General features: G+C 44.4%; 1 protein-coding gene across 1 annotated transcript in view; it reads left to right on the top strand.

Annotated features, from left to right (window-relative positions):
• The window catches only part of LOC143766487 (uncharacterized), a 416,280-nt gene extending 398,661 nt beyond the window's left edge, over nucleotides 1–17,619 (top strand). The window contains exon 18 of the mRNA XM_077254203.1: nucleotides 15,002–17,619. Coding sequence (XP_077110318.1) covers nucleotides 15,002–16,617 — 1,616 coding nt within the window. The 3' untranslated portion in view covers nucleotides 16,618–17,619. The remainder of the gene's footprint in view (nucleotides 1–15,001) is intronic.
• The last annotated feature ends 1,895 nt before the right edge of the window (nucleotides 17,620–19,514 follow it).

Below are 19,514 nucleotides of genomic sequence, written 5' to 3'. Positions count from 1 at the left end.
GTCTCCTCCATATATCTCTGAACTAATCTCCCGATATCTTCCCTCACGTAATCTCCGGTCCTCCCAAGACCTCCTTCTCTCCTCCACACTTATTCACTCCTCATCCAATCGCCTCCAAGACTTCTCCCGAATATCCCCCATCCTCTGGAACTCTCTGCCCCAACACGTCCGACTATCAACCACAGTCAGATCCTTCAGACGGAACCTGAAAACTCATCTCTTCCGGAAAGCCTACAGCCTGCACTGACCCCGCTGCCTCCTCATCACCACCGAAGCTACCACCTCACCAACACCGGAGCTCCTGAAACCCCCAACCTACTGCCTCCTTCCCCATAATCCTGCAGTATGTAAGCCCGCAAGGGCAGGGTCCTCGCCCCTCTGTATCAGTCTGTCATTGTAAGTTTGTATTCTGTAAGTGATATCTGTAACTTGTATGTAACCCCTTCTCATGTACAGCAGCATGGAATCAATGGTGCTTTATAAATAAATAATAATAATAATAATAAGCCAATACTGATGCATATGTAATCAGAGCACCAGATCAAGCCCTGCCCCCAGCCCCACCTCGGAGTACAAGAATCTCATTAACTGAAAACTACAAATACAGATTAAACAATAACCACAAGACAGATTTCATCACCAGGTATCCATGTAATCAGTATAACTCCGCCGACCTGACAGTGTCTGTAGGTTACTGTGCACAATCCTGCTGAGAGGTTAATTTTAAGACATCTCAGCTCTGCACTATTATACACAGTTCTTTTTAAATGTGTAATATTTCTTCTTAATACTCATCTGACAGAAAATATTGGCCCTTACGATACTTTAGATTGTGACGTCACCGAGCCCCATACTCTAATTACACCAGAGAGGTTTCATCACTAGCTACTCATTTATTACTGATGAAGACTGTTGAGGTTGATCATTTCAGTAAATGTGTTATTGTCTATAGTCACAGTTTTTGATTACAGGAGTCAGTGTCCAAAATACTCTGATTTAACCTCTTCCTGCAGCCAGTTTTGTGTTCCTAATCAGGCCCCATTTTTCATATCTGACGTGTATCACTTTATGTAGTGATAACTTTGGAATTAATCACAAAGGATAATAGAAAACAAATGGATCTTACAAATTTTCCAACTTTGTACAATACCCTACTGTTGTGAATTCTGTTGTGGGTTCTGCTCTTGGGCTCCCTCCTGTGGTTATAAGTGGTAGTGCTGCTGTTTGTCCTTCACAGCAGTTATGAGGTGCGTCCACTTTGGACAGGGCTATTTAGTCTGGCCTCACCCTTTGGTGAGTGCCAGTTGTCCATTGTTTTCTGGAGAATTCACATCTCTGCTTGGTTTCTCCTGCTGGATTGTCCAAATCATCAAAGATAATGTTTGTTTTTGCAGTCCACATGCGGTGGACTTTATAGTTCAGTGAATTGCTATGTTTTTTCTTGTCCAGCTTTGTCTGTGTAAGGATTTATTCAGCTTAGCTGGAAGCTCTGGAGTTGCAGAGTTACCCTCCATGCCTTTAGTTAGGTGTGGAGATTTTTGTATTCTCTGTGGTGGATTTTTGTAGTATTTTAATACTGACAGCACAATTGTTGTGAAATTGGATTTTGGGCTCCCCCGGTGGCCACTGGTGGAATTGAACTGGTGTGCATCATCCCCTCTGTTCACCTGTTTCCATCAGGATGTGGGAGTCGCTATTTAACCTTGCTCCTCTGTCACTTCCATGCCTGTCAACATTGTAATCAGAAGCCTTTCTGTGCATGTTCCTGCTGCTAGACAACTCCCAGCTAAGTTGGACTTTAGTCCTCGTTTGTTTTTGCATTTTGTTCCAGTTCACAGCTGTAGTTTCGTTTCTGTGTCTGGAAAGCTCTTGTGATCTGAAATTGCCACTCTGATGTTATGAGTTAATACTAGAGTCTTAAAGTAATTTCAGGATGGTATTTTGATAGGGTTTTCAGCTGACCATGAAAGTGCCCTTTCTGTCTTCCTGCTATCTAGTAAGCGGACCTCAATTTTGCTAAACCTATTTTCATACTACGTTTGTCATTTCATCTAAAATCACCGCCAATATATGTGGGGGCCTCTGTCTGCCTATCGGGGAAATTTCTCTAGAGGTGAGCCAGGACTATATTTTCCTCTGCCAGGATTAGTTAGTCCTCCGGCCGGCGCTGGGCGTCTAGGGATAAAAAACGTAGGCAACGCTACCCGGCTACTGTTAGTTGTTCGGCAGGTTTAGTTCATGGTCAGTTTAGTTTCCATCCTTCCAAGAGCTAGTACTTATGTTTGCTGGGCTATGTTCTCTTGCCATTGAGAACCATAACAGTTTGACCGGCCCAAAAAGGGTTAAATTAATATACAGAGAAAGGAGAGAAAAGAGAAGTCTGCTGAAGATATATTTTTTTTTTCCCCCTTCCCTTCAGTTCTGAGTGTGCTTGTAATTGAATCTCTTGCAAGTCTGCCTATATTGCAGCCTTTCTCTCTCTCTCTCTCCTTCTAATCCTGGAATGGCTCTGTGTTCACCTGTTTAAAATGGATATTCAGAGTTTAGCTGCAGGTTTGAATAATCTCACCACGAAAGTTCAAAATTTACAAGATTTTGTTGTTCATGTTCCTATATCTGAACCTAGAATTCCTTTGCCTGAATTTTTCTCGGGGAATAGATCTTGCTTTCAAAATTTTAAAAATAATTGCAAGTTGTTTTTGTCCCTGAAATCTCGCTCTGCTGGAGATCCTGCTCAGCAGGTCAGGATTGTGATTTCCTTGCTCCGGGGCGACCCTCAGGATTGGGCTTTTGCATTGGCTCCAGGGGATCCTGCGTTGCTCAATGTGGATGCGTTTTTTCTGGCCTTGGGGTTGCTCTATGAGGAACCTCAGTTAGAGCTTCAGGCGGAAAAGGCCTTGATGTCCCTATCTCAGGGGCAAGACGAAGCTGAAATATACTGCCAGAAATTCCGTAAATGGGCTGTGCTTACTCAGTGGAATGAGTGCGCCCTGGCGGCGAATTTCAGAGAGGGTCTCTCTGATGCCATTAAGGATGTTATGGTGGGGTTCCCTGTGCCTGCGGGTCTGAATGAGTCCATGACAATGGCTATCCAGATCGATAGGCGTTTGCGGGAGCGCAAACCTGTGCACCATTTGGCGGTGTCTACTGAGAAGACGCCAGAGAATATGCAATGTGATAGAATTCTGTCCAGAAGTGAACGGCAGAATTTAAGACGAAAAAATGGGTTGTGCTTCTATTGCGGTGATTCAACTCATGTTATATCAGCATGCTCTAAGCGTACTAAGAAGCTTGATAAGTCTGTTTCAATTGGCACTTTACAGTCTAAGTTTATTCTATCTGTGACCCTGATTTGTTCTTTATCATCTATTACCGCGGATGCCTATGTCGACTCTGGCGCCGCTTTGAGTCTTATGGATTGGTCCTTTGCCAAACGCTGTGGGTATGATTTGGAGCCTCTTGAAACTCCTATACCCCTGAAGGGGATTGACTCCACCCCATTGGCTAGTAATAAACCACAATACTGGACACAAGTAACTATGCGGATTAATCCGGATCATCAGGAGATTATTCGCTTTCTTGTGCTGTATAACCTACATGATGTGTTGGTGCTTGGATTGCCATGGCTGCAATCTCATAACCCAGTCCTTGACTGGAAAGCTATGTCTGTGTTAAGCTGGGGATGTAAGGGGACGCATGGGGACGTACCTGTGGTTTCCATTTCATCATCTATTCCCTCTGAGATTCCTGAATTCTTGACTGAATTTCGTGACGTTTTTGAAGAACCTAAGCTTGGTTCATTACCTCCGCACCGGGAGTGCGATTGTGCCATAGATTTGATTCCGGGTAGTAAATACCCTAAGGGTCGTTTATTTAATCTGTCTGTGCCTGAACATGCTGCTATGCGAGAATATATAAAGGAGTCCTTGGAAAAGGGACATATTCGTCCTTCGTCATCTCCCTTAGGAGCCGGTTTTTTCTTTGTGGCTAAGAAGGATGGCTCTTTGAGACCGTGTATTGATTATCGGCTTTTGAATAAAATCACGGTTAAATATCAATATCCGTTGCCACTGCTGACTGATTTGTTTGCTCGCATAAAGGGGGCCAAGTGGTTCTCTAAGATAGATCTCCGTGGGGCGTATAATTTGGTGCGAATTAAGCAGGGGGATGAGTGGAAGACCGCATTTAATACGCCCGAGGGCCACTTTGAGTATTTGGTGATGCCTTTTGGTCTTTCAAATGCCCCTTCAGTCTTTCAGTCCTTTATGCATGACATTTTCCGTGATTATTTGGATAAATTTATGATTGTGTATCTGGATGATATTTTGATTTTTTCGGATGACTGGGACTCTCATGTCCAGCAGGTCAGGAGGGTTTTTCAGGTTTTGCGGTCTAATTCCTTGTGTGTGAAGGGTTCTAAGTGCGTTTTTGGGGTTCAAAAGATTTCCTTTTTGGGATATATTTTTTCCCCCTCTTCCATCGAGATGGATCCTGTCAAGGTTCAGGCTATTTGTGATTGGACGCAACCCTCTTCTCTTAAGAGTCTTCAGAAATTTTTGGGCTTTGCTAACTTTTATCGTCGATTTATTGCTGGTTTTTCTGATGTTGTTAAACCATTGACTGATTTGACTAAGAAGGGTGCTGATGTTGCTGATTGGTCCCCTGCTGCTGTGGAGGCCTTTCGGGAGCTTAAGCGCCGCTTTTCTTCCGCCCCTGTGTTGCGTCAGCCTGATGTTGCTCTTCCTTTTCAGGTTGAGGTCGACGCTTCTGAAATCGGAGCTGGGGCAGTTTTGTCGCAGAGAAGTTCCGATTGTTCCGTGATGAGACCTTGTGCCTTTTTCTCGCGTAAATTTTCGCCCGCCGAGCGGAATTATGATGTTGGGAATCGGGAGCTTTTGGCCATGAAGTGGGCTTTTGAGGAGTGGCGTCATTGGCTTGAGGGGGCTAGACATCAGGTGGTGGTATTGACTGACCACAAAAATCTAATTTATCTTGAGTCCGCCAGACGCCTGAATCCTAGACAGGCGCGCTGGTCGTTGTTTTTCTCTCGGTTTAATTTTGTGGTGTCCTACCTGCCGGGTTCTAAGAATGTTAAGGCGGATGCCCTTTCTAGGAGTTTTGAGCCTGACTCCCCTGGTAACTCTGAACCTACAGGTATCCTTAAGGATGGAGTGATATTGTCTGCCGTTTCTCCAGACCTGCGGCGGGCCTTGCAGGAGTTTCAGGCGGATAGACCTGATCGTTGCCCACCTGGTAGACTGTTCCTGATGATTGGACCAGTAAAGTCATTTCTGAGGTTCATTCTTCTGCGTTGACAGGTCATCCTGGAATCTTTGGTACCAGGGATTTGGTGGCAAGGTCCTTCTGGTGGCCTTCCCTGTCTCGAGATGTGCGAGGCTTTGTGCAGTCTTGTGACGTTTGTGCTCGGGCCAAGCCTTGTTGTTCTCGGGCTAGTGGATTGTTGTTGCCCTTGCCTATCCCGAAGAGGCCCTGGACGCACATCTCGATGGATTTTATTTCGGATCTTCCTGTTTCTCAGAAGATGTCTGTCATCTGGGTGGTGTGTGACCGTTTCTCTAAGATGGTCCATTTGGTTCCCCTGCCTAAGTTGCCTTCTTCTTCCGAGTTGGTTCCTCTGTTTTTTCAAAATGTGGTCCGTTTGCATGGTATTCCGGAGAATATCGTTTCTGACAGAGGAACCCAGTTCGTGTCTAGATTTTGGCGAGCATTCTGTGCTAGGATGGGCATAGATTTGTCTTTCTCGTCTGCTTTCCATCCTCAGACTAATGGCCAGACCGAGCGGACGAATCAGACCTTGGAGACATATTTGAGGTGTTTTGTGTCTGCAGATCAGGATGATTGGGTTGCTTTTTTGCCTTTAGCGGAGTTTGCCCTCAATAATCGGGCCAGCTCTGCCACCTTGGTGTCTCCTTTTTTCTGTAATTCGGGGTTTCATCCTCGATTTTCTTCTGGTCAGGTGGAATCTTCGGATTGTCCTGGAGTGGATGCTGTGGTGGAGAGGTTGCATCAGATTTGGGGGCAGGTAGTGGACAATTTGAAGTTGTCCCAGGAGAAGACTCAGCTTTTTGCCAACCGCCGGCGTCGGGTTGGTCCTCGGCTTTGTGTTGGGGACTTGGTGTGGTTGTCTTCTCGTTTTGTCCCTATGAGGGTTTCTTCTCCTAAGTTTAAGCCTCGGTTCATCGGCCCGTACAAGATATTGGAGATTCTTAACCCTGTGTCCTTCCGTTTGGACCTCCCTGCATCTTTTTCTATTCATAATGTTTTTCATCGGTCATTGTTGCGCAGGTATGAGGTACCGGTTGTGCCTTCCGTTGAGCCTCCTGCTCCGGTGTTGGTTGAGGGCGAGTTGGAGTACGTTGTGGGAAAAATCTTGGACTCCCGTGTTTCCAGACGGAAACTCCAGTATCTGGTCAAATGGAAGGGATACGGTCAGGAGGATAATTCTTGGGTGACTGCCTCTGATGTTCATGCCTCCGATCTGGTCCGTGCCTTTCATAGGGCTCATCCTGATCGCCCTGGTGGTTCTGGTGAGGGTTCGGTGCCCCCTCCTTGAGGGGGGGGTACTGTTGTGAAATTGGATTTTGGGCTCCCCCGGTGGCCACTGGTGGAATTGAACTGGTGTGCATCATCCCCTCTGTTCACCTGTTTCCATCAGGATGTGGGAGTCGCTATTTAACCTTGCTCCTCTGTCACTTCCATGCCGGTCAACATTGTAATCAGAAGCCTTTCTGTGCATGTTCCTGCTGCTAGACAACTCCCAGCTAAGTTGGACTTTAGTCCTCGTTTGTTTTTGCATTTTGTTCCAGTTCACAGCTGTAGTTTCGTTTCTGTGTCTGGAAAGCTCTTGTGATCTGAAATTGCCACTCTGATGTTATGAGTTAATACTAGAGTCTTAAAGTAATTTCAGGATGGTATTTTGATAGGGTTTTCAGCTGACCATGAAAGTGCCCTTTCTGTCTTCCTGCTATCTAGTAAGCGGACCTCAATTTTGCTAAACCTATTTTCATACTACGTTTGTCATTTCATCTAAAATCACCGCCAATATATGTGGGGGCCTCTGTCTGCCTATCGGGGAAATTTCTCTAGAGGTGAGCCAGGACTATATTTTCCTCTGCCAGGATTAGTTAGTCCTCCGGCCGGCGCTGGGCGTCTAGGGATAAAAAACGTAGGCAACGCTACCCGGCTACTGTTAGTTGTGCGGCAGGTTTAGTTCATGGTCAGTTTAGTTTCCATCCTTCCAAGAGCTAGTACTTATGTTTGCTGGGCTATGTTCTCTTGCCATTGAGAACCATAACACACAATACTCTGCCCTGTCTTTTCTTTCTAGGTAGCGTGGCCTCCTTTGCTAAATTCTGTTTTCAGTCTGCGTTTGTAATTTCCCTCTCCTCTCACAGTCAATATTTGTGGGGGGCTGTCTTTCCTTTGGGAATTTTCTCTGAGGCAAGATAGTTTTCCTGTTTCTTTCTTTAGAGGTAATTAGTCCTCCGGCTGTGACGAGGTGTCTAGGGAGTGACAGGAACATCCCATGGCTACTTCTAGTTGCAGTGTTAAGTTCAGGGTCTGCAGTCAGTATAGAGGCCACCTACTCCAGAGCTCGTCCATGCTGCTCCTAGGCCACCAGTTCATAACAGTACAGCTGGCCAACAATGAGTTAACCGCCTCTCAAAAGAAGGGAAAGAAAATGCTGAGCCTTTTTTTTTTCTGTACTCTGTGTTTTTTTTTTTCCCTCTTTACCTCTGGGTGGCTCAAGAGTTAAGCGCTGATATGGATGTTCAGGGACTTGCTTCTCGTGTGGATCAACTTGCTGCTAGAGTGCAGGGTATTTCTGATTATATCGTGCAGACTCCTGTTTTGGAGCCTAGAATTCCTACCCCTGATCTGTTTTTTGGGGACAGGTCCAAATTTCTGAGCTTTATAAATAATTGTAAACTGTTTTTTGCTCTGAAGCCTTGTTCCTCTGGTGATCCCATTTAGCAGGTAAAAATTGTCATATCTCTGTTGCGGGGTGAACCTCAGGATTGGGCATTTTCACTGGAATCTGGGAATCCGGCCTTGCTTAATGTAGACACCTTTTTTCAGGCGCTTGGGTTATTGTATGATGAACCTAATTCTGTGGATCTTGCTGAGAAAACCTTGTTGGCCCTGTGTCAGGGTCAAGAAGCGGCAGAATCGTGTTGCCAGAAATTTATAAAATGGTCTGTGCTTACTAAATGGAATGAGGATGCTTTGGCGGCAATTTTCAGAAAGGGTCTTTCTGAATCTGTTAAAGATGTTTTGGTGGGGTTCCCCACGCCTGCAGGTCTGAGTGATTCTATGTCTCTGGCGATTCAAATTGATCGGCGCTTGCGTGAGCGCAGAGTTGTGCACACTATGGCGTTGTCTTCCGAGCGGAGTCCTGAGCCAATGCAGTGTGATAGGATTGTGTCTCGAGCTGAACGCCAAGGATTCAGACGTCAGAATACGTTGTGCTTTTACTGCGGCGATTCTGCTCGTGTTATTTCTGATTGCCCTAAGCGTGCCAAGAGAATCGCTAATTCCGTTACCATCAGTACTGTACAACCTAAGTTTCTGTTATCTGTGACCCTGATCTGCTCATTATCGTCATTTTCTGTCATGGCATTTGTGGATTCAGGCGCTGCTTTAAATTTAATGGACTTAGAATTTTCCAGACGTTGTGGTTTTCCCTTGCAGCCTTTGCAGAGTCCTATCCCTTTAAGGGGCATTGATGCTACACCATTGGCTAAAAATAAACCTCAGTTTTGGACACAGTTAACCATGTCCATGGCGCCAACCCATCAGGAAGATTGTCGTTTCCTGGTATTGCATAATTTGCATGATGCTATTGTGCTGGGGTTTCCATGGTTACAGGTACATAATCCGGTGTTGGATTGGAAATCTATGTCTGTGACTAGTTGGGGTTGTCAGGGGGTTCATGATGACGTTCCTCTGATGTCAATTTCCTCCTCCCCCTCTTCTGAAATTCCTGAGTTTCTGTCAGATTTCCAGGATGTTTTCGATGAGCCCAAGTCCAGTTCCCTTCCACCGCATAGGGACTGTGATTGTGCTATTGACTTGATTCCAGGCTGTAAGTTCCCTAAGGGCCGACTTTTCAACCTGTCTGTGCCTGAACATGCCGCCATGCGGAGTTATGTTAAGGAGTCTTTGGAGAAGGGACATATTCGGCCATCTTCTTCTCCACTGGGAGCAGGTTTTTTTTTTGTTGCCAAGAAGGATGGCTCCTTGAGACCCTGTATTGATTATCGCCTCTTGAATAAGATCACGGTCAAATTCCAATACCCTTTGCCTTTGCTTTTTGATTTGTTTGCCAGGATTAAGGGGGCTAGTTGGTTTACTAAGATTGACCTTCGAGGGGCATATAATCTTGTTCGTATTAAGCAGGGTGACGAATGGAAAACTGCGTTTAATACGCCCGAGGGCCATTTTGAATATCTTGTGATGCCATTTGGACTCTCTAATGCCCCATCTGTGTTTCAGTCCTTCATGCATGATATTTTTCGGAATTATCTTGATAAATTCATGATTGTATATTTGGATGATATTTTGATTTTTTCAGATGATTGGGAGTCTCATGTGAAACAAGTCAGGATGGTATTTCAGGTCCTTCGTGATAATGCCTTGTTTGTGAAGGGGTCTAAGTGCCTCTTTGGAGTACAGAAGGTTTCTTTTTTGGGCTTCATTTTTTCTCCCTCATCTATAGAAATGGGTCCGGTTAAGGTTCAGGCCATTCGTGATTGGATCCAGCCCACATCCGAGAAGAGCCTTCAGAAATTTTTGGGCTTTGCTAATTTTTATCGCCGTTTCATTGCCAACTTCTCTAGTGTGGTTAAACCCCTGACCGATTTGATGAGGAAGGGCACTGATGTAACGAATTGGTCCTCTGAGGCTGTTTCTGCCTTTCAGGAGCTTAAGCGCCGATTTACTTCTGCCCCTGTGTTGCGTCAGCCGGATGTTTCTCTTCCTTTTCAGGTTGAGGTTGACGCTTCTGAAATTGGGGCAGGGGCCGTTTTGTCTCAGAGGAATTCTGATGGTTCCTCGATGAAACCGTGTGCCTTCTTCTCTCGGAAGTTCTCGCCTGCGGAACGCAATTATGATGTCGGTAATCGTGAGTTGTTGGCTATGAAGTGGGCATTTGAGGAGTGGCGACATTGGCTTGAGGGGGCCAAGCACCGTATTGTGGTCTTGACCGATCATAAGAATCTTATTTACCTCGAGTCTGCCAAATGGCTGAATCCTAGACAGGCTCGATGGTCCCTGTTTTTCTCTCGTTTTGATTTTGTTGTCTCGTATCTTCCGGGTTCTAAGAATGTTAAGGCTGATGCCCTCTCTAGGAGTTTTTTGCCTGATTCCCCTGGGGTTCTTTAGCCGGTTGGTATTCTGAAGGAGGGGGTGATTCTTTCCGCTATCTCCCCTGATTTGCGACGGGCTCTTCAGGAGTTTCAGGCTGATAAACCTGATCGCTGTCCAGCGGGGAAACTGTTTGTTCCTGACAGATGGACTAGTAAAGTGATTTCTGAGGTTCACTGTTCTGTGTTGGCTGGCCATCCTGGGATTTTTGGTACCAGAGATTTGGTTAGTAGGTCCTTTTGGTGGCCTTCTTTGTCACGAGATGTGCGTTCTTTTGTGCAGTCCTGTGGGACTTGTGCGCGGGCTAAACCTTGCTGCTCCCGCGCCAGTAGGTTGCTTTTGCCTTTGCCGGTCCCTGAGAGGCCTTTTTACGCATATTTCTATGGATTTTATTTCGGATCTTCCTGTTTCCCAGAGGATGTCGGTTATCTGGGTGATCTGTGACCGGTTTTCTAAGATGATTCATTTGGTACCTTTGCCTAAATTGCCTTCCTCTTCTGAGTTGGTTCCGTTGTTTTTTCAGCATGTGGTTCGTTTGCATGGCATTCCGGAGAATATTGTGTCCGATAGAGGTTTCGAGTTTGTTTCTAGGTTTTGGCGGTCCTTTTGTGCTAAGCTGGGCATTGATTTGTCTTTTTCTTCCGCATTTCATCCTCAGAAAAACGGTCAAACCGAGCGAACTAACCAGACTTTGGAGACTTATTTGAGATGCTTTGTGTCTGCTGATCAGGATGATTGGGTGGCTTTCTTGCCATTGGCCGAGTTTGCCCTTAATAATCGGGCTAGTTCTGCTACCTTGGTTTCACCCTTCTTTTGTAATTCTGGGTTTCATCCTCGTTTTTCTTCAGGGCAGGTTGAGTCTTCTGATTGTCCTGGGGTGGACTCTGTGGTTGACAGGTTGCAGCAAATTTGGGCTCATGTTGTGGACAATTTGGTGTTGTCTCAGGAGGAGGCTCAGCGTTTTGCCAACCGTCGTCGGCGTGTGGGTTCCCGGCTTCGGGTTGGGGATTTGGTCTGGTTGTCTTCCCGTCATGTTCCTATGAAGGTTTCTTCCCCGAAGTTCAAACCTCGGTTTATTGGTCCTTATAGGATTTCTGAGATTATCAATCCAGTGTCTTTTCGTTTGGCCCTTCCAGCCTCTTTTTCCATCCATAATGTTTTTCATAGATCTCTGTTGCGGAAATATGTGGTGCCCGTGGTTCCCTCTGTTGATCCTCCTGCCCCGGTGTTGATTGATGGGGAGTTGGAGTATGTTGTGGAGAAGATCTTGGATTCTCGTTTTTCAAGACGGAGGCTTCAGTATCTTGTCAAGTGGAAGGGTTATGGCCAGGAGGATAATTCTTGGGTTGTTGCCTCCGATGTTCATGCTGGCGATTTGGTTCGTGCCTTCCATTTGGCTCGTCCTGATCGGCCTGGGGGCTCTGGTGAGGGTTCGGTGACCCCTCCTCAAGGGGGGGGGTACTGTTGTGAATTCTGTTGTGGGTTCTGCTCTTGGGCTCCCTCCTGTGGTTATAAGTGGTAGTGCTGCTGTTTGTCCTTCACAGCAGTTATCAGGTGCGTCCACTTTGGACGGGGCTATTTAGTCTGGCCTCACCCTTTGGTGAGTGCCAGTTGTCCATTGTTTTCTGGAGAATTCACATCTCTGCTTGGTTTCTCCTGCTGGATTGTCCAAATCATCAAAGATAAGTCCTGGCTTTGTTTTTGCAGTCCACATGCGGTGGACTTTATAGTTCAGTGAATTGCAATGTTTTTTCTTGTCCAGCTTTGTCTGTGTAAGGATTTATTCAGCCAAGCTGGAAGCTCTGGAGTTGCAGAGTTACCCTCCATGCCTTTAGTTAGGTGTGGAGATTTTTGTATTCTCTGTGGTGGATTTTTGTAGTATTTTAATACTGACCGCACAGTACTCTGCCCTGTCTTTTCTTTCTAGGTAGCGTGGCCTCCTTTGCTAAATTCTGTTTTCAGTCTGCGTTTGTAATTTCCCTCTCCTCTCACAGTCAATATTTGTGGGGGGCTGTCTTTCCTTTGGGAATTTTCTCTGAGGCAAGATAGTTTTCCTGTTTCTTTCTTTAGGGGTAATTAGTCCTCCGGCTGTGACGAGGTGTCTAGGGAGTGACAGGAACATCCCACGGCTACTTCTAGTTGCGGTGTTAAGTTCAGGGTCTGCGGTCAGTATAGAGGCCACCTACTCCAGAACTCGTCCATGCTGCTCCTAGGCCACCAGTTCATAACACCCTACATACGATTGTACTGTCTGGGAACATGACAGTGTACAGAAGGGAAGGAGCACCATGTAGCTATTTGAATGTAGATCTAGCTAGACTAGATTGCAGACACAATGTATTGGGTCACCTGGCAGCTCAAAAGATATCCACCATGGACATGCTTGGCACTATCTTCTCTGCTTTCCATTTCCCAAGGATTGCCTTGCTCATCGCCCTTTAACACCCTTGCATGTATCTGGACTTACACTGGGACCCCTAGGCTTGGACTATGGTGTTACCTGCTATTCTGTGGTATTAGATGTCAAGAAGAATAGTCAGGCAGCTGGGTCAGAACCAGAAGGACAGAATCAGAAGACACAAAAGTTGTCAGTAAACGGGCCACGTTCACAACAGGAAGCAAATACACAAGCCACAAGGTGAGCAAAGAGGACTGAACCAGAGGAGAACAACGCTGTTTCTGGCAGATTCCTGTGATATGCTTTGAGCTTTAGTAGGGTGTGGTACTTTCCAAATGGCTGAAGTAGGGAGCAGATTACTCTACTTGGACAGCAGGAACAGATCCCAAAGGAGTTTCGACACACCATGTGCGGAAGCCCTAATTGGTGTTGATCGAATAGCTTCGGATAAGTGCTTATCCGAATAGCTATAGTGCTTCTCAAATAGCTGCCTTGGTAACCTGGATACCTGTAGCGCTCCTGATAATGAGCTGTTTGGCGTCGCTGCTGCATGTTTCGTGGCTGTTTGACAGTCACAACACTTGCATGGATACCCCAAAAATGGGCACGGGCTCTACATGCATGAGTTGTGACTGTCACACAGCAACACAACACAGGCAGCTGCAGCGATGAACAGATGATTATTGGGAGCGCTCCATGTAACAAGGTTCCCGAGGCCACTATTCGGTAAGCACTATAGCTATTAGGATAAGGAGTTATGCAAAGCTATTCGATCAACCCTAACCCTAATATAACTAAATGACAGAAAACCAGAATAGTCGAAATCCCCATAAAGTGATTCCATTTTATAAATTAATTCACTGAGGGTTATAATCTATACACGTGGTCAAAATTGTTGGTACCCCTCGTTTAATGACAGAAAAACACACAATGGTCACAGAAATAACTTGACTCTAACAATAGTAATACTAAATAAAAAAAGATTGTAGACGCCTGTGATGCTAATTAGTGGACACACCTTGATTTAACATGTCCCTTTTGTCACATATTCAGGGGTATCATCATTTCTGTCCATGCTTATTTCATAAGTTTTTTATTTTTTTTAAATTGTGTGAAAGCATGGTTGAAAAGCAATGTCTGATGTTCAATTGTTCATTTTCATAGATTATTTATTATTACTTTTGTCAGATTCAAGTTATTTTTGTGACTGTTGTGGGATTTTCTGTCATTAAACGAGGGGTAACAACAATTTTGACCACGTGTGTAGTCTGTTTTTCCATTTACAAATGATGGACCTGAGTGAGGGCTTGTTTTTTGTGAGATGAGAATTGATATTATTTTCGCCTACATAACATTGATTAGTTTCTTTTTATTCAATATTTGGGAGGCAGAATGAACAAACAGTTGAACACCATGCACTACTGATTCATCTATTAATGTTTTCTATTAGACTGTGAACTGTCATTGTCTTGGTAAATAATTACAGTTTTTTTTACATAGTTTGCCATTTTTATGGACAGTTTAAAGGGAATCTGTCACCCCAAAAATGGCCTATAAACTAAGGCCACCGGCATCAGGGGCTTATCTACAGCATTCTATAATGCTGTAGATAAGCCCCCGATGTAACCTTAAAGATGAGAAATAAAGGTTAGATTATACTCACCCAGGGGCGGTCCCGCTGCGGTCCAGTCCGATGGGCGTCGCGGTCCGGGTCTGGCGCCTCCCATCTTCATAGGATGACGTCCTCTTCTTGTCTTCCTGCCGCGGCCCCGGCACAGGCGTACTTTGCCCTGTTGAGGGCAGAGCAAAGTACTACAGTGCGCGGGTGCCTCTGACCTTTCCTGGCGCCTGCGCACTGGAGTACTTTGCTCTGCCCTCAATAGGGCAGACAAAGTACGCCTGCGCCGGAGCCATGGCAGGAAGACAAGAGGACGTCATCCTGTGAAAATGGGAGGCGCCGGTCCCAGACCGCGACGCCCATCGAACCGGACCGTAGTGGGACCGCCCCTGGGTGAGTATAATCTAACCTTTATTTCTCATCTTTCAGTTTACATCAGGAGCTTAGCTACAGCATTACAGAATGCTGTAGAAAAGCCCCTGATGCCGGTGGCCTTAGTTTATAGACCATTTTTGGGGTGACCGACTCCCTTTAAGTAGAAATGTGCAAAATATAAAATTCAATGATATTTTATTCAAAAATAATAGTTTTTTTCTTAGCAGATGACTGTACCCGGAGATCAGAGGGACAGCTGACATCTTCAATTTTTAAATCGGATGATCTCGAAATCCCACAGGATGTAACTGAATTGAATGCCATGACTTCGGATATACCATCATCCCTTCACAGCAAAGTTCTGTCACCTGATCATTTGAAACAGGTCCTGTCTCCTGATTTATTACTGACTACAAAGGAAAATGAAAGTCACAAAATAAGCATTAAAACACAATCTGCTACTAAAGAAAATAAGTCATTTTCACATGCAGAATATGGAAATACCATAAACCAAAGAACCCACACAGCTGTGGTTAAGCAACAGAGAACCCACACAGGGGAGGAGCCATTTTCCTGTTCAGAATGTGGGAAATGTTTTAAACAGAAATCGGCTTTGGTTACGCACCACAGAATTCACACAGAGGAGAACCCGATTTCATGTTCAGAATGTGGGAAATGTTTTAACCAGAAATCATATTTGCATAAGCACCAGAGAATTCACACAGGGGAGAAGACTTATTCATGTTCAGAATGTGGGAAATGTTTTAAAGAGAAGTCAGTTTTGGTTAAGCACCAGAGAACCCACACAGGGGAGAAGCCTTTTTCCTGTTCAGCATGTGGGAAATGTTTTAACAAGAAACACAAGCTTGTTATACATCAAAGAACCCACACAGTTGAGAACGCTTTTTCCTGTTCAGAATGTGGGAAATGTTTTAACCAGAAATCATATTTGCTTAAGCACCAGAGAATTCACACAGGGGAGAAGCCTTTTTCCTGTTCAGCATGTGGGAAGTGTTTTAACCACAAATATAAACTAGTTACACACCAGAGAACCCACACAGGGGAGAAGCCTTTTTGCTGTTCAGAATGTGGGAAATGTTTTAACAACAAATATAAACTAGTTATCCACAAGAGAATCCACACAGGGGAGAAGCCTTTTTGCTGTTCAGAATGTGGGAAATGTTTTAACATCAAATATAAACTAGTTACACACCAGAGAACCCACACAGGGGAGAAGCCTTTTTGCTGTTCAGAATGTGGGAAATGTTTTAACCACAAATATAAACTAGTTACACACCAGAGAACCCACACAGGGGAGAAGCCATTTTCCTGTTCAGAATGTGGGAAATGTTTTAAACAGAAATCGGCTTTGGTTACGCACCACAGAACCCACACAGGGGAGAAGCCTTATTGCTGTTCAGAATGTGGGAAATGTTTTAACGAGAAACCAGATTTGGTTGTGCACCAGAGAACCCACACAGGGGAGAAGCCTTTTTCCTGTTCAGCATGTGGGAAATGTTTTAACCAGAAACAGAAGCTTGTTAGACATCAAAGAACCCACACAGGTGAGAACGCTTTTTCCTGTTCAGAATGTGGGAAATGTTTTAACCAGAAATCATATTTGCTTAAGCACCAGATAACCCACACAGGGGAGAAGACTTTTTCCTGTTCAGCATGTGGGAAATGTTTTAACCAGAAACAGAAGCTTGTTATACATCAAAGAACCCACACAGGTGAGAATGCTTTTTCCTGTCCAGAATGTGGGAAATGTTTTAACCAGAAATCATATTTGCTTAAGCACCAGAGAATTCACACAGGGGAGAAGCCTTTTTCCTGTTAATAATGTTGGAAATGTTTTAACCGAAAATCAGAGTTGGTTAAGCACCAGAGAATCCACACAGGGGAGAAGCCTTATTGCTGTTTAGAATGTGGGAAATGTTTTAACGAGAAATCAGATTTGTTTGTGCACCATAGAACTCAAACAGGGGAGAAGCCTTTTTCCTGTTCAGAATGTGGGGAATGTTTTAACCACAAATATAAACTATTTACACACCAGAGAAACCACACAGGGGAGAAGCCTTTTTCCTGTTCAGAATGTGGGAAGTGTTTTAACCAGAAAACAAATTTGTTTAAGCACCTTAGAACTCACACAGGGGAGAATCCTTTTTTCTGTTCAGAATGTGGGAAATGTTTTAACAACAAACGTAATCTTGTTGTGCACCAGAGAACTCACACAGGGGAGAAGCCTTTTTCCTGTTCAGCATGTGGGAAATGTTTTACACAGAAACCAAACTTTATTAAGCACCAGAGAGCTCACACAGTGGAAAAAACTTTTTGCTGTTAAGAATGTTGGAAAAGTTTTAAAGGGAACCTGTCACCCCGGTTTTTCACTCGGAGATAAAAATACCGCTACATAGGGCATGAGCTGTGCTTTACAAAAGTGTTTTTTTTCTACCCTGATTCCCCACCTAAGCTGCCGAAATTACTTACCAAAGTCGCCGTTTTCGCTTGTCAATCATGCTGGTCTGGTCTGATGGGCGTGGTGACAAAGCTGTTTCTTCCCCCAGATCTTGCTTAGGTTTCCGTTGGTGGCGTAGTGGTTTGCGACTGCGCAGGTGACGAAAAACAGCGCGATCTGTGCTATATCATTGGTGATCGGTGGGGGCGGCCATCTTCCTGTGGCCGGGCGTGCGCAGTTGGAGCGCTCTGCTGCCCGGGGCTTCAGGAAAATGGCCGCGGGCTGCCACGCGTGTGCAGATGGAGATCGCGGCGGCCATTTTCCTGAAGCAGAGTTCGCATCTCTGGATATAGCACAGATCGCGCTCTTTTTCGTCACCTGCGCAGTCGCAAACCACTACGCCACCAACGGAAACCTAAGCAAGATCTGGGGGAAGAAACAGCTTTGTCACCACGCCCATCAGACCAGACCAGCATGATTGACAAGCGAAAACGGCGACTTTGGTAAGTAATTTTGGCAGCTTAGGTGGGGAATCAGGGTAGAAAAAAACCACTTTTGTAAAGCACAGCTCATGCCCTATGTAGCGGTATTTTTATCTCCGAGTGAAAAACCGGGGTGACAGGTTCCCTTTAAGCATAAATCAGATTTTGTTATGCACCAGAGAACCCACACATGGGAGAAGCCTTTTTCATGTTCAGAATGTGGGAAATGTTTTAAACAGATATCAGATTTTGTTAGTCACAAAAGAATTCACAGACGGGAGAAGCCTCTTTCATGTGATTAATGTGGAAAATATTTTACACAGAAATTAACTCTTAATAAACATCAGAGCAGTCACACAGGGGAGAAGCCTTTTCCATGTTCAGAATGTTGGAAATGTTTTAACCAATAATTGCATTTTCTTAAAGTTGTTGTCCACTATTAAGGCAGTCTCTTGTCATTCCTCATGTTTGGCTTTGTTAACCCCTTTCCCACCTTGGACGTATCCATATATCCCTGTAACCTGGGTCATGTTGACATCCCGACGATTTTGCTCTCGCACGACCTGTGCAAACGCGATCACCGCTGGGATTCGCCTGATTCTGACTGCTGACACCCGACACTCAGTGCCAGGAGTGGTCCCACACTGCTCCTGCGGTATTTTAACCCCCTAAGTGATGTGATCGAGCTCACAACAGACCGCCTCTTTGCCTTTGGATCGGAGACCCTGCAACATCTTTGTGGGGTCCTGATCGTTGCCATTGTAACCCAATGTCGTGATGATGACCTGAGCTAGCAAAGTTGCTGTATCATAATCGGCAACTTTGTGTGTCAGAGCAGCGGTGACAGTTTGCATAGCATAGGGATGCTGCTGTATCCCCATGCTATACAAGTGATCAGCCTGGAAAAAATGAAAGTCCGATAGTGGGACAAAGTAAAAAAAAAGTTAAAGAAAGTAAATAAAAAGTTTATAAACAATGTAAAAATATAAAAAAGATCAAAAATAAAAAGTAAAAATATATTGTACCCATAAATATTTGAATAAAAAAATATAAGCAATAAAAGTACACATTTGGTATCGTCGCACCCAGAACAAACACCTATGAAACTGTCCCACTATTTAACCCCTTTATTGAACACCATAAAAATTAAATAAAAAACAAGACAAAAAAACAATGCTTTGTCATCATACCGTTGAACAAAAAGTGGAATAAAAAGCGATCAAAAAAATAAATATAAATAAACATGGTACTGCTGAAAACGTCATCTTGCCTGCAAAAAAGGAGCCATCATACAGATCTATCAGTGGAAAAATAAAAAGGTTATAGCTCTAAAAATAAAGGAATGCAAAAATAATATTTTTTTCAACAGGAAAGATATATATCTTGGTACCGTGTTAGCCAGTAGATAGAATAATATTTAGAATTGAGAGTCCTCAGTGGTTGATACCTTTTAATGGCTAACTGAAAAGATGGTAACAAATTGCAAGCTTTTTTCTATAAATTGTTTTGTGTGAAAGCGCCAAAACATTAAAAAGATAAAACTGTGATATCACTGTAATCAACCTGTCTTATCAATTTTACCACATGCGGAGCGACATAACAATAAGAATCCTGAATTGCTGATTTTTGTTCATTCTTCCTCCCAAAAATCAGAATAGAAAGCGATCAAAGAGTATCATGTGTCTGATATTGGTACTAATAAAAACGTCAACTCGTCTCGCAAAAAATTTGCCCTCACATGATATGGTGATGCGCAATAAAAAGCATTTTTTAAGTGTGTGACAGCAGCCAAACAAA

This window comes from Ranitomeya variabilis, chromosome 4 (genome assembly GCF_051348905.1).
Source record: "Ranitomeya variabilis isolate aRanVar5 chromosome 4, aRanVar5.hap1, whole genome shotgun sequence".
NCBI classification, from domain to species: Eukaryota; Metazoa; Chordata; class Amphibia; order Anura; family Dendrobatidae; genus Ranitomeya; species Ranitomeya variabilis.
This window is presented reverse-complemented; position numbering and strand designations above follow the sequence as displayed.